The sequence below is a fragment of the Zeus faber genome (genome assembly GCF_960531495.2).
Source record: "Zeus faber genome assembly, chromosome: 7".
NCBI lineage: Eukaryota > Metazoa > Chordata > Actinopteri > Zeiformes > Zeidae > Zeus > Zeus faber.
Genome location: NC_137203.1, coordinates 21,629,569 through 21,652,477, shown reverse-complemented (window position 1 = coordinate 21,652,477; position 22,909 = coordinate 21,629,569). Strand labels below are relative to the sequence as shown.

At 44.0% G+C, this 22,909-nt stretch overlaps 1 protein-coding gene across 1 annotated transcript; it reads left to right on the top strand.

Annotated features, from left to right (window-relative positions):
• Positions 1 to 363: 363 nt before the first annotated feature.
• trpm6 (transient receptor potential cation channel, subfamily M, member 6) lies at positions 364 to 21,171 on the top strand. Its single transcript, XM_080004633.1, has 40 exons — positions 364 to 492; positions 625 to 704; positions 932 to 970; positions 1,407 to 1,596; positions 1,740 to 1,953; positions 2,111 to 2,235; positions 2,362 to 2,533; positions 2,642 to 2,816; positions 2,896 to 3,019; positions 3,862 to 3,934; positions 4,036 to 4,136; positions 4,222 to 4,356; positions 5,055 to 5,108; positions 5,363 to 5,506; positions 5,687 to 5,812; positions 5,984 to 6,252; positions 6,366 to 6,594; positions 6,699 to 6,851; positions 6,940 to 7,095; positions 7,260 to 7,388; positions 7,635 to 7,886; positions 8,220 to 8,394; positions 8,558 to 8,672; positions 8,832 to 9,028; positions 9,125 to 9,257; positions 9,348 to 9,762; positions 10,286 to 10,994; positions 11,167 to 11,264; positions 11,482 to 11,578; positions 11,914 to 11,957; positions 14,621 to 14,685; positions 14,795 to 14,820; positions 14,902 to 14,952; positions 15,124 to 15,189; positions 17,879 to 18,204; positions 18,325 to 18,407; positions 18,570 to 18,775; positions 18,880 to 18,931; positions 19,037 to 19,161; positions 20,548 to 21,171. Exons 1-40 carry the CDS (start codon positions 475 to 477, stop codon positions 20,607 to 20,609), a joined length of 6,003 nt encoding a protein of 2,000 aa, XP_079860759.1. The 5' UTR covers positions 364 to 474; the 3' UTR covers positions 20,610 to 21,171.
• Positions 21,172 to 22,909: the final 1,738 nt, after the last annotated feature.

The window sequence follows — 22,909 nt, the reverse complement described above, 5'->3', positions numbered from 1 at the left end:
AGTTTCCGAACTAATTCCAATGTGCTTGTCTAGGAAACGAATACGTTCGCGCTAGGCGGCTCTCCCGTAATACTTTTTCAGCAACGCGCACGACGAAACCAAGCTGGATGGCCGGGCCCCGGCACTGGCCCCGGCAGTGTGTTCTTCTCCGGGCCGGCGCTGGGGCTCAACCCGCAGTCCTTTGTCTTCTGTAACCCACCGGGGTGGATTTCCCAGATATGACTGCCCATCGCTGGTGACGTCGTGCTTCCCAGAACGGGCCGGCTCCAGCCCCCAGGCCAGTTATCTCAGGAAGTACATATTTGTGTGTTTTCCTGGGAACAACTTTGCAGCCGGTGAGGCCATTGTTGTTTGATTCGGCCAGGGAGCTACGTTGTTGTAGGTGCAGGGCAGAGGAAAGCAGCCTGTTCAGCCTGGGAGAGAAACATCTCAGGACCTAACGCGGTGTAATGATTAACGCTAATATGCACCGCAATGAGCTTCACTGATAAGGTCCCTGATAAAAAATATCAGTTTATTTTTTTAAAGACTAGATTTACTGATCATTCTGAGTTTGAAACAACTTTAGACAATGCTTTGTGTCGTCTACCGTGTGACTGTTTCTCTTTTCTCTTCTTATTTCAGTCACGCAGGGCTTGGATTGAAGAAACATTCTCCAAGAGGGAGTGTGTGAATTTTATCCCTTCCACCCGGGACCTACACAGGTAAACCGGAGCCTCATGTGGACCATTTACAAGAAAACAAACTACCAACGAACTAAACAAACTAACAAACAACATAATACGTGAACATTTCATACGGACTAGTTCACAGCATATTCCCTATTATCTTACTGTATTAGTCAGCAGCGTTTCAAGAACGGGAATATTCGAGAACATTCCCGAATGGTGTTGTTTTGTTTTTCTAATGTTTTACATCCTGTTTATTCCAGATGCGTTCCAGTATGTCACGTATGTCAAAACCTGATACGGTATGATTTACTTATCGCTTGTACGCTATGTGTGGGAATGTGTCTGTAGGGGCATTTGTGAAAACCATCCTATCCTATCAGATACAACAATATAGAATACAGTCTGAAATATCATTATAGAAACTCCCAAAAATAACGTGCTTTCATTCTTCCTCTTTTGCGATGGGATTTCAATAGCTGGTCAAAATGGAATTTGAACATAGTTATTTATAAGCATATATTTGTGACTTAAATTGATGTAAATTCAATTTAAAACACATTGGGACAATTGAGAATAGTCGAAAAGCGGAATTTATATAATAAAATGCAGCCTTCCTGCACTGTTGGGGCTGAAGACCGGTGCTCAGAAGTCACTCTCCAACTCTGCATCTTTCAGATCTTACCGCCACCTCTTTATTTCTTCCCCCTTTCACCCAGCTCTCTTTCCGTCACCTAGATGTTGCTGTGGTCGTCTGATCGGGGAACACTCTTGGCAAGATGCCTGCCGCCCCATGTCCATCTTTCCTGGACCCGGACAGGACGCAGAGAACGACTGGTCGACAGAGCGCCACACCAGTGCCAGTCCCACCAATGCCTATGGGACCATCGACTTCCAAGACAGCGCTGCACGGGCCTGCCGAGCAAAGGTCTTTTACGAATAATATATATCAATGCACAAATGCTTTTCAGCATTTACATTCTCGAGGCAGGAAACTCTGCTATTGACATTTTTCTATTAAGGTTAGGGTCAGGGTTCCACAAAGTGAATCTGCATTTATGTCCTCGCCAGTATGTCCGTGCGGCAGTTGACTCCAAACCAGATGCCGTATTCCAGCTGATGCTGAGGGAGTGGCAGATGGAGAGACCCAAGCTGCTGATCACCATTCAAGGTGGTTCAGAGAATTTCATCTTGCCACCGAAAATCCAACAGGCCTTCAGTAAGGGGCTGATCACCGCAGCCCTCAGCACGGGAGCGTGGATACTCACCGATGGAATCAACTCTGGTAGGTCATATGCGAAGGACTTCTGTCTCAATTGCTTGGGCCAGGTATTTCTTAAAGTCTGCATCAGCAGGTCAAAGGCATCCTTAATCAGGTTATTTGGCGTTAATCAAAACATTAATTACACAATTTATAGTCCTTTTTTTAACAACCTGTCCAGGTGTGTCTAAATATGTGGGCGAGGCAGTGAAGACCTTTGGGAGCCATGACCTGAGGAAGAGGAACACAGTGGGGGTCACACCCTGGGGGCTGATTGAGAACAACAATGACCTTATTGGCCGGGATGTGAGTGCCAACAACTTAAGTTTCAACCTGGTTTTAGATGTTTAGAGATCCTAAACAGAAATCAACCGAACAAAATAATAAAAAAAAATAAAACCCTTTCAACTAATAAGTCTCCCTTGTCCGCAGGTATTAAGGCCCTACCAGCAGCTAGGAAATCCGCTGAGTAAAAGGGCCTGTATGAACAGTTTCCACTCTCACTTCCTGTTGGTGGACGATGGAACCCTGGGAAAATATGGCTGCCAGCAGGGCTTTAGGAGGAGGCTGGAGAAACACATCCAGCTGCAGAAAATACACCCCAGTGAGTTGATGGGTGACAAATAGAACCACTGTTAAACAGATGAAACGAGAGGGATCGGACGATCACAGACAATTAATGGGTATACCTCTGTCCTGTCCTATCTGCTAGGGCTGAGCCATGGAGTTCCCGTGGTGTGTGTGGTTGTGGAAGGGGGTCCTGGCACGGTGTCCATAGTGTTGGACTATGTCAGCAGTGTTCCCCCTGTACCGGTCCTCGTCTTTGAAGGATCAGGCAAGGCTGCAGACCTGCTCGCCTTCTTGCACAAACATACCGCTATGGACAGGTATGTGTGTGTCATAGTAAATCAAGCGTGATTCTGCAGATTCTCATTTCTCATGTCTGCAATGTACAATATGTTCCAGGCAGCTGGATGCCGACCTTGAAGAGGACTTTCTTGTTAAGATTGGAAATGTTTTTGGAATAGAAGGGACTGAAGCCTCTCACCTGTACGCTCTTCTCATGGAGTGCATGGATCACAGACTATCTGTGAGTAGAGTGGCGTATGTTGTGAAAGGAGACCTATTATGCTTTTCCTTATTTTATGTCACAAATATAATGTTACAATGTCGGATGCTCATCTTAGACGTGGTCAAAGTGTCAAATAATGACAACGTAATCGCTGTGAACAAAATGCTGAGGCTTCCGAACGCTCTGAACGAGTTGACATCAGCTTGTCGCCGATTTCTTTATATGATCACTTGCGCCATCCGATCCACTGGGCATTTCTCCAAACAAAATCAATTTAAAAAAAAGTGTGTTTTTGTTGTAGATGTATATATTTTATTTATACAATCCTATTTTATTTTCCGATGTTTACATGAAACATAAAATCCCGGTGCGTCCCAGAGTCGCGGTGCGTCCCGATGCATTGTCCGTGTCCCACAAGCTTGGAGCAAGGCAACCAAGGTCGGAACAAACTTTGAAATGAGGCCTTGTAGATCTAATATGAGTGAAGATTCAGCAATTAGATTGCTTATTTCTGACCTCAAATTTGCTCAGAAATAGATTTTGGTGGGCTGATAAGGTAGAATAAATAGAACGGAACATGTAAGCCATGGTTAAACTCTATTGGCTCACAGAACTCAGAACTTGTGCTCAAACCCCATTGGCTCCCATAACTTGTGGCCTCAGGAGGATGGCTCCACCCTAGGTGGTATTTTCAGAAAAAAAAATTAATATGTTTTGGGGACCACAGAGACCTATATTATCTTGTGTTAATAGAAGCATAATAGGTCCACCTTAATATTATCTGTGTTTCAGAAGATTTTAATTGTGTTATTCCTGTTTGGTGAGAATGTCAATGCCTTCCCCTGTTCACACAACGACAGATAACAATCTTTGACTCTGAATCAGAGGACCAACACACACCAGATTCGGCCATTTTGACAACGACGTTGAAGGGTACTTGTGTTTAACTCCTTGGTTTTGATAGTTCCCAAATCCATATGTTGAGCTATACATTCCCCCTACCCTCTGTGATTATTTGTTGGTCTGATTAACAGGCACCAAGGCCAGGCCAGCCGAGCAGCTGAGCATGGCGCTAGCTTGGGACAGAGCCGACATCGCTAAGAAACACATTCTGGTTTACGGACAGCACTGGCAGGTAGGTGCGACTTAGCTTCCTTTCTATCATGGGTTAAACTATGTTGTGTAAAAATTCCATTCTCTATGATCTCTGTGATACCCAGATGGGCTCCTTGGAGCAGGCCATGCTCAACGCCCTTGTCATGGACCGTGTTGGTTTTGTCAAACTGTTGATCGACAATGGCATGACCATGAGCCGCTTCCTCAGCGTGGATCGCCTGGAAGAGCTCTACAACACGGTTACTATTGACTTTGTTGGCTTTGTTTACTCGTGGCTCTTCTCCCCTGACCATTTTTTCACACTCCCATCTCCATTCTGCCGTAACATCCTTATTTGGTCATGTGTAAAACAACTAGAAAACAAGGGGGGGGGGGTGCAGTTGCCACCCCACTATGTACACGTCTTGCTGTGCTGTGTGCGTTTTCTTCCTTCCTCTTGGTTCCCTCTCTTCCATGTAAACAGAGGAAATTTCAATTGTTCGGTTCGGGGGCCTCAGTGGCCTCAGTGGCCCGGCTCTCAGAGCACAATTACTAAAGCTGAGCTTTTGATTGAGATCACAATAATACGCTGTAAGTGTTTTGCACAATAGAAAACTCCATTTCCCAGGCAGTTTATTTCCTGGTGTTTTCCCAGTTGTTGTCTAACAACAGTTTTGAGATCACAGCCAGTGGTCCACCAGTATGCGGCTTTCCCCTTGTTTCTTTTATCTCCTTAGTATTAAAACATGTTTAATAATTAATTACTCTTGGTTACTAATCCTCTGGATGAGGATAAACAAGGAAAAAGGAGCTGCTTCATGGTGTAGTTTAGCTTTCAAGAGCAGACATTTAACATATTGTCTTGATTCACATTGTTCTATAGCTGGTGGTTTACAGTATATGTTCATCTACATTATTGGTAATTAATTGTTTGCTATATATATATTTTTTTTTTCAGTCACAGGGACCGACGGACAGTTTCATACATCACCTTGCTGAAGATGTAAAACAAGTGGGCAAATTAAAATTATATTTATTATATATTTTCTATTCTATTGTTTATTTTAAGATGTTATGCATTATATTATGGATGTATCCAGTGAACAATATTTTTGCATGAAAACAAAAAACATCGCTCACTTCACACAAACATAGATTTTGGCATTGAATATTATGTCATCCTGAATTTTTGTTAGTGTGGATATATGCATATACTGTAGGTTCATGTTTTATCACATGTAATGTTGTTTCTGCGTTTGCTGGCAGACCTCTCTGCCCAGGGGTTACCGCCTGTCCATCATTGACATGGGCCTGGTGATCGAGTACCTCATAGGGGGAGCCTACCGCAGCACCTACACCCGAAAGCTCTTCAGAGCGGCCTATAACCACCGCCTGCACACCTGGGACAAAGTGAGAGGAACATTAGCTGTGGTCATCAAATCTTGTGACATATGTATAAAACTGTATAATTATCTATCTTCTGGATGATGGAGGTTTTTCTCCAGAGCTTAATATTACACTCGATAACACTCTTAACTTGACATGCTGTGTTACATGAAGCTCTGACTGTGTTGGGTGTGTTGTTTGTAGGAACGGGGTCTGGACAATTCCGGCTCTCTATCCAGACGACGGAGGGGAGTGACTCTGAACCCGACAAGGAGCAGGGGTCCTCAGCGCCTGCATTTCTACAGAACAGCTCAGCCCTACAAACGCAAGGTCGGTAGAGGAAGTTCTGTCTTACATGCATTCTTCATTACTACCAATTATGACAATCATAAGTAATGACAACGTCTTGAAATTAAAGTTCATAGTCCTAATATACTGTACTCCACCCTCTCCCCGCTCTTTCTGTATCCACCCCACTGCCCTTCTTGTTTCTGATTACAGGAGAGGGATCCATCACCCAGAAAGCAGAAAGCGACGATATCGACCCCTTCGAGGGATGTCGTGCCGTTGGTGCACTTCAACTTCAATGACTTGTTTGTCTGGGCGGTGCTTCAGCGGCGGCAGCAGATGGCGCTGTTCCTGTGGCACCATGGCGAGGAAGCGTTGGCGCGGGCCACGGTGGCCTGCAAGATGTACCGCTCCATGGCCCACGAAGCCCGGCAGAGCAGCATGGACGACAGCGCTGCAGAGCAGCTCACAGCATACTCACTGTGAGTGTGTGGAACTTAATTGTTTGTGCAATGATTTATCTTTTTGAAAATCTTTTGCCGGCGAATAGAGTTAACAATTTTGTTTTATTCCCCCTCCTCTATTTCTCTCTCAGTGAGTTTGGACAACTTGCGGTGGACGTGCTGGACTGTGCGTTCCACCAGAGCGAGCAGATGGCGATGAAGTTGCTGACCTCAGAGATGAAGGCGTGGAGCCACTTTACCTGTTTGCAGATGGCCGTTTCCTCCGGTCTCAGGCCATTTGTCTCCCACTCCTGCACGCAGACCCTGCTGACCGATGTCTGGACTGGCTCGATCAACATGAGGAAGAACTCGTTCTTGAAGGTACCGGATTGTATAAGACTTCGCCAGGTGAAATTCTTGGTGTATTATTTGAGGAACCAATAACCTGGTACCCAGGCAGTAAAGAGGTTTCATCCTCTGATCAGATCATCCTGAGTCTCCTGCTTCCTCCTGCCATCCTGCTACTGGAGTTTAAAAGCCAGGCTGAGATGTGCCACGTTCCCCAGACTCACGAGGCGCACCTCTTCGGACTGGACCCTGAGAAGCCAGGGACAGCCAACACGGATGCTGAAAACGAGGTGAAGCTCTAGTGGTAGATCTATGTTTCTGCTGTGTTCTATTGTGTTCTATGTATTCTGTTCTATTTACTTATACTCAATTCTACAGGTTGAGCAGGATGCAGAGAGAGACCTGTCCTGGTACAACACATGCCTTGGCCAACTATTAAATACTGTCTCCTCCGTCCGAAAGCACGTCCTCTTCTGGATCAGACGGCTCTATGAGTTCTACACCGCTCCTGTTGTCAAGTTTTGGTTCCACACAGTAGGTGGCGCCACATGGTTCTATCTGTTGCTGTTTATCAATCTTCTGTTTAATGTTTTCCATGCTGAGTGAAATTCTTTGATACAAGAAACTCTTTACCTTTCTTACTAATATTCTTCACTGTTCTCATTCTATACCTCTTCTCTCTCCCTCCCCCCTTGTAGATTTCTTACCTGTTCTTCCTGATGCTGTTTTCTTACACCGTCCTCGTAAAGATGGAAGATGTTCCCAGCTTTCCAGAATGGCTTGTCATAGCCTATATCCTGTCCACCGCAGTGGAGAAAACCAGAGAGGTTAGAGAGAGAGAGAGGGAGAGAGAGAGTGTGTTTAACTGATAGATGTATTATGCATCGCCTATTTGTTACTTTTTTCATGTTTTGGTGTATTTGAAGTCATAAAATACAATGTGGATAAATCATTAAAAAGCCCTTGAATTCTAATATATAATAGATATATAAAAACATTTAAATAGAATAAATATCCATTTCACTTTATTACTTCACGATACAAAAGCAATCACCTGTCTGTCTGTCTGTTAGGTGCTGATGTCAGAGCCACCAAAGCTGAGTCAGAAACTGAAGATTTGGTTCTCAGAGTACTGGAACGGGTCTGACTTCATCGCCATCCTCCTCTTTCTCACTGGACTGGTGATGCGTTGGCATGCAAACCCCTACCGGACGGCCGGGCGCATCATCTACTGTCTGGACATAATCTTCTGGTTCGTGAGGGTGATGGACCTGCTGGCTGTCAACCAACACGCTGGGCCATACCTCACCATGATCACCAAGATGGTCTGTTGGAAATCTGTAATAGTGGCTTATAGTCAACGTTAGGTGAAAGATATTCCATGACCAGCTATGTGTTTGAGTGGATTATGTTATTATTACCATGGCCTCTTCGAATGTTGATAAAACGTATGTAGTCGTAATGTAGTAATGTAGTCGTAGACCATACATTTGTATTCACCCAGGCCTTGATTTATTGAGCTGCAGAAAAATGTGTTACTTAGAATCTATCATCTTGGTAGTCTTGATAATGGAATCTGATAATTCTGTCTCCATTTGCTCTCAAAGCACACAATTTTTTTTCTTGCATGATTTTCCACTTTTTATACTTCTTCCCAGACGAGTAACATGTTCTTCATTGTGGTGATGATGGCCATTGTGCTTCTGAGCTTTGGGGTATCCAGGAAGGCCATTCTGTCTCCAGATGAGGAGCCTTCCTGGAGCCTAGCCAGAGATGTGGTCTTCCAACCCTACTGGATGATGTTTGGAGAGGTCTATGCTGGGGAGATAGATGGTGACTGAAAAGCCGAGAACGATTTTAGACTGAGAAACTTGATTGATTTGTATATTATTTGATCATTCGTTCATATTAGTACATTGGCATTTACCACATCATCCACAATCCTCATCAGCGAAGATCTTCCATATTGTTTCGATTTATTTGTGTGTGTGAACAGCATGTGCCAATAGCCAGCTGTGCCCTCCTGGTGCCTTCCTGACACCTTTCCTCCAGGCCGTCTATCTGTTCTTCCAGTACATCATCATGGTCAACATCCTCATTGCATTTTTCAAGTATGACTGTATAGATCAAATAGCCTTTGAATCAGAAACGCATTCAATTCAGTGATTCTCCAATATTTCAAGTGACTTTGTATGACCTCTGACGGCTTATCAAAGGACCCTACACTTTAATATTTATTTCATTTTATGTCTTAATTTCCTCACAAACAGCAACATCTACTTTGACATGGCATCAATATCCAATAAACTGTGGAAGTACAACCGCTACCGTTACATCATGACCTACCAGGGCAGGCCGTGGCTGCCTCCTCCCTTCATCATCCTTAGCCATGTGGCCCTGGGTGTGAGTGCCATCTACAGGAGGCTAAGGGGGGAGTCCGAGCAGGAGAGGAGAGGCACTGGGCTCAGTCAGTACTCTCTATGTTTGTGTTTGGAGAGTTTATTTAACAAATCTACAGGCTTTCTGTAAACATGTATTTTTACTTATCTTCCCTTTTTCGAAGAGCTTTACCTCGGTCAAGAGGACCGAAAGAGGCTTCATGAGTTTGAGGAAAAATGTGTACAGGTGCACTTCCATGAGAAGAACGAAAATGTCCGAAGCAGTCAGATCAATAGAATCAGAGCAACAGCCGAGAGGTTAGGGATAATTCTCCCTTTTGTTTTTTTTAATCTGAAGTCGACCAAAAAGGACACCATTTTCCAACTCTCTTCCCAATGTCTCACTAGGGCGGATGAGATGTGCGCAACAGTTGGGGAGGTCTCAGAGAGAGTCCACTTCATCCAGGAGAGCCTGTGTACTTTGGACGGTCAGCTGGGTAAGCTCCAGGACCTGTCGGCCCTGGCCGTGGACACCCTCACTGTGCTCTCCGCCTCGGACAACCTGCACCAGGAGGACTCACGGTTCGCCCTCTGTCCGCCAATCACGGCGACCTGTCGGCCGCTACCTCACAGCTGGACCCCCCAACACAGGAGCGGGGGACGCTGTCGTCAGTATGATGATGTCGTCAGTATGAGACAGGCACCGGCCAAGACGTGCAGGAGTATGCCACCCTCGCCATCAGCAAGTAGACTGGCTACATTGGAGGCTAATGTGGGAGTCAGGAGAAGTCCAGGACACACTGAGAACTCAAAGGCAGCGGAGGTATTTAAAATATCTTTATCTGATTCAATTTAAATTTCCAAAGCTGTCAGTAGTTTATTGTATATAATTGTTGAAGTGTGTGACAGTTTCACCTGCTGCACGCCACCCGAGTGGGGTTTCCAAGGCCCTCCAACACAGAGACACAGGCGATGGGGTTGAAAAGTACCAGTTTTATTGTAGAGAGTGGACGAGGTGGCCTACAGCAGATGGAAAACATGTTGTGACAAGGGCTCCACTCGTGTGTGTGTGAGGATGGGGGTTTTACCTGTTGCTCGGTGATTGTTCTAATGAGCAACAGGCAGACAGCCACACTCATCCCGGGTCCGATTACCTAGACCCAAGACACACTTGTGACTGCTTAAGCCACACCACCCCCAAAACCACAAAATGTAAATGGTAAAAATGAATGGCCCTTACTGACCAGAATTGTGTTTTTAAACTCCACAATTAGCAGAGAATATTAGCAAAGGCCTCACAGCTCTTCTTTAAATGCAGAACCATTCTTCTTTTATTTAATCCTCAGGAGACACCATCCACTGGTGCACTCCGTCCTGCTGAGACGTGGCTGGGAGGTCACCGGTTAGTGCCCCACGGCTCTCTCCCGAACCTCCACGGCGGGGGGGTTAACAATTCTCTCAGAGAACAACAACTCTCTCCCTGCCACTCCTGCGAACTGTCCCACTGCTCTGCATACGGAGAGCCGGAGCATTCCCATCACAGACTGTGGACCTGCGACCCATACCTGTACCCGAACCAGGGAGAGACTTCCATGGAAGAGGAAGAAGAAGAAGAAGAGGAAGAAGAAGAAGACAAGGAGACAGAGGCTGAGGAGGAAAAGCAGGAGAACGAGGATGATGATGAGCAGTGCAACCCTGATGTATCCAGGGCCTCCAGCCAAGCTGTTCTGTTTTCCGACCACCATCACACTCCTGCAGGTTTGGTTAACCCCGCCTTCTCTCTTCAGGCGAACAGCCAACACAGGTTGCCCTTGCCCTCCAGCCAATGGACTAGAACTAGGAAAACCCACCGGTTGGCGTTTACCTGGAGGGACCGCCCCTGTAGTCGATGCAGGTCTCTGTCTTCCAGCGTGGAGAATATGGCTTTTGCCGGCGCCCCGCTGAGTCCTTTGAGGGGATCCTTCCCCTCCCTGACTGGACCAATGAACAATGAGAATATGCCTGGTGGAAGGGGCCAGAGGGATGGCACTTCACTGAGATGCAGCAGAAGCCAAGGTACTTGGATATGTTTGCACTTATATCAAATTGATAGTTTCTGAAACAATTGATTGATTGAATGGTCCTGGTTGAAATCTGTCCACTGACATGTCTTTTGGACATTCAGGTCTCGGTTTTCGCATCAGTGGCCACAGCATCTAAATTATAACCTTGGATCTTGTTCCTTCAGAATGGTCCAAGTCATCTGACTTTGGTCAACTCTTTGGCAGCCGAGAACGAGGCCAGTGCAAGAAAACAGTCACGATAATGGAAGACTGCTCACATACTGTGAGAAAACTTCTCTTGTCATGCCAAAAATTACACTGTCGTAAAATCTTGAAATCAGCATGTTGACATTTCACAATGTTGGATACATGACAACCATTTAACTTGGATGATAATTGATAAAGAAGAAATTACCCAATAAAAACGGGTGTCTTCTTTTTTTAACTTGTTTCTTCAATGTAAAAATCGTAAAAGTTTTTCTCATGTCCTGGGCCGGCAGGTGAACTTGCACTCTGTTTTGCCCAACAACCACAGGAGAAGGAGCATGAGGTTGAAGGGAGGATTTTGGTCTGCTTCAACCAGCCTCAGCCAGCTCAGTATGATACCCAGTTAAAAATATGTACTGTAGCTATTCACACTCACTGACATAGGAAGAGTAGCTTGAATTGTATGAGCCAACATGGTTGCAGTAATTATGTTTACAGATTACTTAACAGATGGAAATTTCACTGAAACAAAACAGTAAAAGTGAAGTGGAGGTTGGGGAAGAGGTGGATGTGAAATAGTTGTTTTGCCAAAATAGTTGAAATAGTTGTTTTGAACTCTTGCCTTGCTTTTGTAACCAACCAGAGTAGCAAATTAATGCAACAATAACCAAATACAAATATTACCTGTTTCTTTTTAAGAATAGACTGCTGCCATTTTTTTTCAGATTTCGAGGCCACAGAGTTGCCACAGAAAGTATTTTTGCATCAGGTAAGAATTCTAAACATCATTAAATACCTACGGTAACATTCTGTGTATCCTGTCAGGGTTCCCACGAGTCCTGGAAAACCTGGAAAATGGTTGACTAATTTTCCAGTCATGGAAAACGTCAAATGTCCTGGAAAATTATTTCAACATTTGTAGCTTACATTACATTTTAGCAGACGCTTTTATCCAAAGCAACTTACAATTATTCAAACACCAACGGACGCAGCCATCAGGGGTTAAGTGTCTTGCTCAAGGACACTACAGCATGCTAGCAGGAAGAGCCTGGGATCGAACCAGCAACCATTAGATTACTAGATGACCAGCTCTACCTCGTGAGCTACCATTCTCCTATTTTCCCTAAGCTGAGTATGAACTATTAGGCTATGTATATATGAGCTCCCCAAAAAGTTATATTCAGGATCTTCTTATCTTTCAAATGCTATTTTATGGACGAGAGTCTTTTGAATAGGCTGCTCCCGGTTATTTTGTGGAAACACTGTGAACACACTCCCAAGTCACGTCACATGGTAGCACATGCAGGTTGGATGACATTGTATCATGCTTTTTCATGCTCATAGGCACGGGAATTGATCTATTGAACTGTGTCTGACTTTGGTTTGTTCAACGATAAAGTAAATATAAAATCTCATTTTATTCCATTTGGATTGTGAATGTTCTTGGAATCCACACTTGGCACCCAACTGCAATGACAGGGTTGAATTAATTTTTAACTTTGTCGTAGAACAAAACCAAACACGTTTTTTGGAAAGGTATCAGCTTGTAGGTTAGCATACTGTATGTACGTTTGAGACATTTCAGTGGACCCTAAACTGAGATATTGACCCTTGAACCCTGACCAGAGGTCACCTTAGAAGCCCTATATCACAGTAATTAAAAGAGCTACCAAAATTAGGTAAATTGTTTTGGACAGCTCTTGACATATACTTTTAGAGGGGTTTTAGTGGCAATAGGAGATCATATAATTCATGGCTTTGCAAATTACATATTCTGACAACAGGGGTATATCCCCCGATCAAATGAACCCCTAGTAACACCTTATTTTCCTTTTTAGGTTTATAACAATACCTTACCACCTGACAAAACCTTACCCATGAGGCAATTGCGTCAAGATGCATAACAAAATGGCACAGAATGGTAGTTTTTGTGGTTGGCTGGAGTTAGGGTTACTGTTAGGGGTTCAAACGTTAATAAATAATTGTGTAAGTATTACGCAATGTATATAACAATTCGTTTTTGCTCCTGTAGAAGCCACAAGTCTGTATGATATCAACCGTGTTTTAAGTAAAACATGTTTTATTCGCAATTTCAAGGAAAAGTACTACACTACTCATAATCCTGAGTGTTACAGCAATATCTCTGATTGGTGGAGCTCTCTGTTACCATGGAAATGTTTACCGCATTGGCTGATGGGTACATTCAAATTTTCAGCCCAAACGCTGAAATATATGTATAGGTCAATTGTATCTATGAATGAAATTCATACTGAGGGTATGACCTATATCCATACTCTCGCCCAACCTTGAATTTAATAGACCATTCAATAGAGAAAAAGCAAAACCAGTATCCTGCTTTTATTTCGTGGTAGAGCGAAATTTAAACCCATGCATTTTAATATTGAAAATGCCTGGCGTACTTTCGTCAGATAAGTTTTAGTTTAGTGTACATATCTACGCCCTTATCCTTCCCCATGCCCCCCTGCTTCTAAAGTCGAAGAAAATCTCCCCATTCAAATGAATTCCTTTAAATTTTGTTATTTGTAGCACGAAAAAAGTCGGACAATCTTGCTGCGGGGCACTGTTCAATAGATTAGAATAGCTCATTAGGCCCTTATACGTCATTATAAGATGCATATTAACATTATTATGTGTTAAGACTACATAAGCCTTAATAGCATCATAAACACATTTATTGTTAGATTATAAGACATTTATAAGCACTTATAAGAAACTTGTTCAGAGACTCCTTAAAGCAACACTATGCAACTTTTTTACCTGAAAATACAGCTTTAAAATCATTTTGATGGTACACTGACTTGTAATATGGAGAATGGCATCTTTTTCATTCCGACCCACCCACCCGATGCACCCTATGTAACTTCTGTGTTTGGGTACGAAACCGCAGGAAAAGTGCGTTTTGCTTTACGGCACAATGTCACTTTCTTGATATTTGGCTCTGGTAATTACCGTCTTTTTGCCTGGTAAAATTTATAAAAAGAAAAAGATAAATTGCAAAGTTGCAGGTCAAAATGTCCGGTAATAATGCTCATACTAAACGTAGCCGCTCCTTTTATTTTATATTGACCACTTTGCAGGATGAATATTCATTATACAGCAGGTATATTTTGAGTTACTTACAAATTAACGTTCATGGCCACGAACATTTGGATGTTATTTAGTTCCATTACTGATCTTCCAGATTTTTATTATTCTAATTATTTTTCTCTTTTTCTTGTAGTAAGGCAGGTGCCAGATACTTTTTTTCTGGCTCTTTATTTTCTACTTAGCCAGATTTTTTATTTTTTAGAGAGAGGGATGGGAGAGAAAGAAAGAAGTGAATGTCGGTGCGATCCCTCTCTGTCATAGCTAGAGCGGGAGTCCTGACTGTGTTGCTGCTCTTTCATTGACTGACATTTTATTGGCGTGTAGGATGTGTGGAGTCCCTCTCAGTCCCTATGGAACAGCAAAGCAAGATCTGTAAGCTGCAAGTCCTCGTAAGTCTGTCAGCAACTTTGTATGGAGTAGGAGTTTCTATTCACGATAAAAGAGATGTGATATGTACCAGAACAGGCAAATACCTCCTGCTTTCTGTTTTGTTTTCAGATTACAGAGTGTGATTGCCCCTGAAGGTATTTCATATCCCGATTCCATAACACATGCATTTGTTCTTGAATTTGTCATTAGTTTTATGTTTTATTGTCTCATTGCAGCCAAGAGCTCCCTCTTCCACTTCACAGACGAACTGTATCCTCACTACTCAGGTATTCTGACAACAAATACAGTAGTTTAGATGCTCTTCCTCAACAGTGATTCAAGTCAACCGGGTTTGTTTTAAACACATTCATCTCATATGAACATGCAGACTCAAATTCACTGAGTTTCTGTTGAATCAAAATTGTTGGGTTTTGATGGTATTGTGTTGACTTCAACAGCAATGGAGAGAAACAATTTGATGAGACTGGCTCACACCATTCCCTTCACTCCTGCCCCCATCCTTGGTAGGCTCTGTTTGCCTTCAACAAGCCTTTGAATTTTGCTACAACCCTGATTTTACGAATGAAGAATGAGAGTTCTTACTATGCCTTAAGTTGTCTCCAGACAACTCCACTGAATAAAGCTGAAAGCCCCTTTAAACCAAGTCTCAACTTGGCCCTGCCAGGTTATGTCATACTTCCTTCTTACTACTTCCGAGAAAAGGTGGATGTGAAATAGGCTGATGTCTCCTATGCAGGCCCCCAAATGCAGAAACATAAACCCTGGGTCCGGGTAGTCCTTTTCAAGTACCGGCACCGCACACCTCCTTGACCGAAACCCCTCATAACAATGCCCACGAGGTAGCCACACCCCTAGTCAAATGCGCTTTAAGAGTAGACTAATGAGATCGCTTCCACTATCCAGTGAGAGAGACTATCTTTGGACAGGGGTTTCCACATTTTCTGAGATCCATAACAGACAAAAAGCTGTAATGACTGGTATACGGAGAACGTGCGCTCCACATAGACCAATTGCGCCCAGACAGGGCACAGAGTATGCAGCCTCTCGTCGTCCTCTGACTTAAAGGGAGGAGGAGAAAACGAAGAGAGATGAATCGTGGTAGATTTGAATCCCGCTTTTATGTTCTTGAGCTGAAAAGCTGGATTGGGTTTCAACGTAACCCTCCGATTATCTGTGGAGAACACCAAGCAGGACTTGTGGATGGACAGTGCAGCCAGGTTTCCCTCATGTTTTGCCGAGACAAGTGGCAGAAGCAGTGCTGACCTCAACGGCAAAAACTTGAATCCTACCTTCTGGAGGGGTTCGAATGGGGGTTTTGTTAAAGCTTTTAACACAAAAACCAAATCCCATTTCAGTGTCATCAACACTGGCGTAGCCAGTGTGTGCCCTGCATGAACCTGGATGCCAAAGTGTGGCTGCCGGTGGCTTGCCATCCACTTCATTATTACAGGAGTAATGACTCCAATATTACAGTGTAATGGGTCATGCTCCTTCTGTTTCCGCACAAACTTGTCGATCATGGAGCCACAATGGGCCCAAACAGGCCGGACACCTTCACCAGGGCATCCAGGAGCCTGGTCTTCTCCTTCTCAGATATCTAAGATAGGTTCAGCCACAGGTGGCCCTGCATCACCACCGCAAACCCCATCACACGGCCTGCGTCCTGCGCTGCACCCTTGGCCACTGTGGGGCAAAAGTTGGTGGCTTTGGGCAGATCCATGTAGGTCTTCCCCTCCAGGTCCCGTAGGAGCCTGGCCTGGTTGGTCTGCAGTGGGCAGATGTTTTACAGCAGTTCTGCAAGCCTTGTAGGATTTCTCCGCCAGATTTGCCGTTAACCGACAGGCCTTAGACAGCAACTGAGGCTTTTCCTAGGTGAAAAAGGGTCACAGGTGGGCAGCTACCGATTCCTCCAAGGGGGGGGCATCGCCAGGTATCCCAAATCTGGTGTCCATTGTCGACCACTGGCTGAACGCCTGAAATCCTCAAGCACTGGGAGGGGATGCTGGGGGGGGGTCCGATCCCCAGCCTCTGTAAAATACAGCATGGAGAGAGCCTCGGGATCAGGGTCTGCCCAAGGGATCCCCAGCGTCACCACAGCTTGCTCCAGGAGGCGCAGCAGCTCCTGGTAAAAAGGCCCCTGGGAGGGTTTGTGAGCAGCACCATGTGCCTCCTCACCTGGCTCAGCCCCACTGGGCTGTGTGGAAGTCCTGCAACTCCTGGTGCGGGGAAATCTCCTCCTGATTCACCTGGCACAGATACTGAGGGAGATGTAGAGAGGAGGGGGAGCGTGTCCTTGAAACAAGGCCCAAGGATGGGAGAGCCAATTCCTCCTCTTCGCCCTCCCCCAAGATGCTTGTACGCCTTTCAGCAGTACGGGGGCGACTGGGTAGGGAACCGAAGATGTCGGGCCGATGGCGAAGGACTTGACAAACTCGAGCAGTCGATATAGAAGAAAGGGTCCGACAGTGTCTGGCCTGGCTGAGAGTGGCTGAGTATCCCTGTGGGTCATGTCTTTAAGTCTGCAGCCAACATAATAATTCCTTAATTTTCTCCTTCTTAAATTCCGAGAAGAGGGCTTACTTCCAACAGCAGAGAGCTGAATAAGCAAAGAGGACGTATGACAGGCAGTGACATGGTATATATACTGTGGGGCGGGCCATATGATGGGTGTCCAAGTGGCCCAATCACAGCCTGTCAGGGCCAAGTTGAGCCTTGGTTGGTTTAAAGAAGCTTTCAGCTTCATTCATTGGAGCTGGCTTTAGACAGCTTAAGGCATAGTAAGAACTTGCGTTCAAAAAGAAGTAAAACAAATGCTAATTGTTTTAGTGATATTTCAGCATTTACTGCAGTAGAACCCTGTTTATAGAAGCTGCAAAGTATGTATGTCTATTGCATATTTTCAAATGTGTGTTAAAATTTCCCTGTGATCGCTCTTTCTCTGTGAAAGCTCCAGACAGGAAGTGTTTATCTAACATTTATGAATTACACTGTGAGAAAATAATGTAGTGTATATATATATATATATATATATATATATATATTTTAGTATAATTTACATTACCTACTTGGATAGATTTTAATATAAATGTATTTATTGCTTTGCCATCTTACCTTCATAATGTCAAAATAGTTCAAATCGGCAGATGATAGAGAAAATTAATAACCTCCATAAATCATTGTTTTACGTTTCAGGGGGTGAAGAGGTGAGTGTCTACTTCCTTGAAGAGCTCCACTCTGGCACCGGCCTGGGATCCGGCTCAGCTTCCAGTTCCAGTGACACAGGTACCACCTCCTCCTGGTCCCCACAGTGCCTGTTAGCCATCATGCAGCCCCTCTCCAGTGAGGAGGGTTCCCTGGACGGGGGTCTCTGCCGGGGCAGCAGGGTGCTTTGCACGTGGGCGGAAGGAGATGTGCTCAAGCCCGGCTTGGTGTACGTGGTGAAAGCCTTCAGACCTGAAGTCGTCCACACCTGGCAGAAGCTCTTCCACGGCAGCACCGCGCTGCAGCTTTGTTTGAGGGTAAACGTCTACCTACACTCTAGAAATAAAGATAGATAGATACCTTATTCAACCCCGGAGGGAAATTGTGGTGTTTAAAGCAATAGGCAATTATCTATCAATAATTATTTATTTCATTAGGAGGTCCAACAGCAGAGAGCAGCCCAGAAGATGATGGAAGTCTTCAACAGGATCAAGCCAGAAGACATGTATGAGTCTCCAAGGTCTGGTGTGTGTGTGTGTGTGTGTGTGTGTGTGTGTGTGTGTGTGTGTGTGTGTGTGTGTGTGTGTGTGTGTGTGTGTGTGTGTGTGTGTGTGTGTGTGTTGCAGCTGGGGGGGTGTGTTTCGTTTATGCACTGATGCATTTAACCTTTCCTCTCTTCCAGATTTGTGGATGTATTTCTGGTGCTTTGGCATTCGAGTGGCCAGTGGCTGACCATTGAGAGATACATGCCTGGAGACTTCAGGAAGTATAATAACAACACAGGGGAGGAGATCATCCCCTGCTGTTCACTGGAGGAAACTCTGCTGGCCTTCTCCCACTGGACCTATGAGTACTCCCGAAAGGAGCTTCTGGTACTGGATATACAAGGTGGACATCTGCTATGTGTGGGAATTTTTTTTTTTTTTTTACAATATGTAAATGAGTCCATGTGTCTTCTTCCCATTTGTTATTATGCTTGCTGTTCTTGACAGGAGTGGAAGAGGAGCTGACGGACCCTTCAGTTATCATGGCAGAAGACCCAAGGTACTGTAACCAATAATCGGCTCTAGGAAAGTTATGAGGGATTGTATTTTTTGAGACATTTAGCATGAACACAATTATGCCCTAATACTCTTCCGCCACAAACAGCACAAACGGGGGCGGCTGCAGTGGTGAAATGCTGTTTGGTCCAGACAACCTGGGAAAGGCTGCCATCAACAGCTTCCTCTTGAAGCATTCCTGCAATGGCAGCTGCTACAGACTCGGCCTCACAGGTGGGAACATATACAAGGCTGCATTCACATCTTCCAAATAACGTTCACAAACACACATGCCTTTAGGCCTGAAGTCATTGGCAATACAGAGACTAGACAAGACTGCTATTTAAACACTGTATTTGTAATACCTAATCATAATAAAGGCCAGGACAGACCCAGATTATTTAATCAAATGCATTGTTACATTTTACATTGTAAACGGAAGCAGGCAGCCATTTTTGGAGTGATCAAGAAACGCTCTTCATGCGCACCCAAATGAAATAATAATTTAAATGCGGTGAAAAGGGTGGGAAAAAATAAACCCGATGTCCCCGCTAAAATGTGCAATGCATGAGAATGCATACGTCACTTCCTCCGCTCCCAACCCGACTTAACTTTCATTAAATATATAAACTAATGAATGAAATGAGCTGTGTTAACTTGATTTGGTCGACTTGGTTTAAGGAATCAAAATAATGCAAAAAAATCTCAAAATATCTTCTTGTTCTGGTTGTTGTCATTTTGTACTTTAAGTGTGTTGGTCACACACTTCCAATATTTTGCCTGAGCTGAATCACGTTTTGAACGGTGGTTCTCATCGTTGAAACGCGGAGATAATGTACACATTGTATTTGTCCTATACTTGTAACCTCTTTTCTTTGTGCGCGTGTCTTTGTTTTCACTATTACACAAAGCGCACGTGTGTGTGTGCGTGTGTCTGAGTGGGCGCGCATGCCTTTCTATGTCACCTCTGTGTCGTCACTCGGGAGACCGACGTTGGCTCCAAGATAAATCCCTGACATCTTCAAATGAAGACAACAGGTAGCCGTAGCCTGCTAATTAAGCCACGAGCACTCGCTCATTTCTACGACAACAGGAACGTGCACGGCGCGGGGGTGGGCCCCGCTTCGCGCGTTGTGCCGCGCGGCCTTTGATTACATATTAATCATGTCTTTGTGCTGGCGATGCGCTGCTGAGACATTAGCTTTGATTAGCTATTAATTAATTTCTCTGGGTAGACATGACACTGGCATCTAGAGGATAAATGCTCGGGAAAAAAAGAAGCTGTGCACGAAAACAAACAAGCCCAGCAAACACACACACACACACACACACACACACACACACACACACACACACACACACACACACACACACACACACACACACACACACACTAGCACAAACATTTGGGCACGACTTGTTTTGGTATTTCAAAGGTGCCTTGTTGTTTCCTCTTCCTCTTTCTTTCTTGTGTCCTCTCCAAGATTTCCCTATCAAATCAAACCAAATAATTCATGCGGGGATGCACGGACTTCCTCCCAGGCCTGTCAGTATTCTCTTTCTTGTGGTAATGACGGTGTTATTGGAGCGACATGTTCTCCGACTGATGTTTCCGTTCAGATTTGAGGAGGGGCTCGGACGGCCGCGGAACTGGCGGGGAAGAAGAGCGTCCGGGGAATTAGCAGGAGGACGATGAAACCAGGATGCAACCTCTGACTCAGGCTTAAAAACACAAAAAACCAACAAACACATACGACTTCAGACGTGTTTCCAGCAGCCTGCTTGGCCTTTTCTCGCTTTAACTGTTGCTGGGGAAACACTGACTTTAGGTCAGCATCAGTGGCCAACACTGGATGAAGTGGTGTAGAATATTATACAGATTCCAGAGTTTGACTTTACGTATGCTTTTAAAGCTGATTAAGAACACCATTATTACACATTATTCTGTCTTAAGGTAGTACTGTTGTCAGTGACATGAACCTACAGTATAGTCTCACCAGCTGTAATTAGAGTCAATACAGCACTTGTTATATAATTTAAAGTAATGTAAACAAATATTGTTTTTTATTTTTAAGGTTTATTTAGGTATTCATTGCTATGATTTGTAGATTGTCAGAGAACTATGTATGTTTTTTTTAAGTGGAATGTTTACTCTGATAACAATATATTTAACCTTTGTTAAAATTGTTCCCGTCTCAAGAAAAGAATGTATTTGATGTTTGAGATAAAAATTACAAATGAAGAGACAGAAATGAACCCATAAAATGTATTTTTATTTTTTCTTCCCACAACAAAATGCCTACAAAAGCGATAAAATATAGGATTTAACAAAAAAAATCACTTCAGACCTTCACATATATGTACATCTCAAAAGTAGGAGACCCTATGGCGCTTGCCATGCTCTGAACTTCACACAACTAGGATCTGTCCAACCAGGGCGATTGCAGCTCTGATAAATATGTGCGTGCACGCACACACATGCGCGCGCGCGCACACACACACACACATGGGCACACGTGCACATTTCCTTCCGTCTGTCTGTACACGTGGAGATAACTGTCACTACAGTAGAGCTACTCGGATCCGCAGCAGGGTCGGAGTTCAGAGTTATGCAAAGTCCCTTCTCACCAAAAACAGAAAAACAAAAACAAATATAAAACAGTTCAATGTTATCAAACGCACACTTGCCTCGGAGTTCCCCTTTTTTTTGATTGGTTCTCAAGTAAACTCACACAGTAAAGCATCTACGTCCCATTCCGCCAGTCCGTCGTCTGCTCACTAGCTATGGCACTTTGAAAAGAAAAATCTTTTTTTTATTTTATTTTTTTACTTTTTTTTAAATGTGTTTTTATTATCATTTCTTTTGTTTCTTTTTGTTAGTTCAGTGTAAAAAGAGGTTTCTGCAGCCCAAAGACCTAACAGGATTTGGTTGCAAATTGCTACATTTTTTTTGTTTCCTCTTACTGGGAAGCAAAGACATTCTAAACAATAAATTAGAAATTCAACACTTCTCCAATTGCACACCTGTGTAACGCTGCGAGAAACAAAGGTCTTAAAGCCTTTGCAGAGTAAATACCCATCGTTCTGTGTTGGTCTCTGTCGCTCTTGAATACACACACACACACACACACACACACACACTCACACACTCAAACAGATTTCGTCAGAAAATTGAAAAATAAGTTGGGGGTGGAGTGAAATCGACCAAAGTGTATGAAAGTCAGTTTTATTTTCAAACGTAGTACAGTAAATGTATATAAAAAATGTCAGCGCACTTAATGGGTGTAACGCCCACGCCCGGTCTGAGTGTGACCATCCGTGGTGTGCGCTCGGTGTTGTTGTTGTTGCGTGTGGAAGGCAGTGTGATGCGTTCAGCCCCTCACGCTGAACAGGCTTCTCTGTAACATTCAGAATAGAACCTCCCCACCCCACCCCACCCCCCCATCCCCGCCCCCGTCCCTGCCCCGACCCAATTCAGGCCTCCATTCTGTTTCCATTTCAATAAGGCCAACTCATAAAGGCTCAATTCACTCAACGGTTCCTGCCTACTCCTGCACATTCAAATTTCCTCAGAAAAATGTAAAAGTTTGAAATTGAACAACAAAAAATATGAATAGGTTGCATATAAATAGAAGCCTTTTTATTTTAAAATCCTTCTGACTTGTGGAATTAAAAAAAAAAAAAAAAAAAAAAATTGCCTTTGAATTGACTGTATTGAAGTGGATTTAGCCCAGACTCCTCACCCAGCAACAAGACTCCCACCCCACCCCACCCCACCCCGGAAAACCCACATCGTCATGAGAAGAGAGAACACAAATAAACCTCAAATGTTTCATCGTCTTGAAACGTCATGCAAACAGAACAGCAACAGTAGGCTAATAGTAATAGAAGAGTAGTAGTCATAATTAGAACAATAATAGTAAATAGTTATAAAATAAAAAATAATCTTACAATGCAAACATTACAATAGTAAATGCCTCCA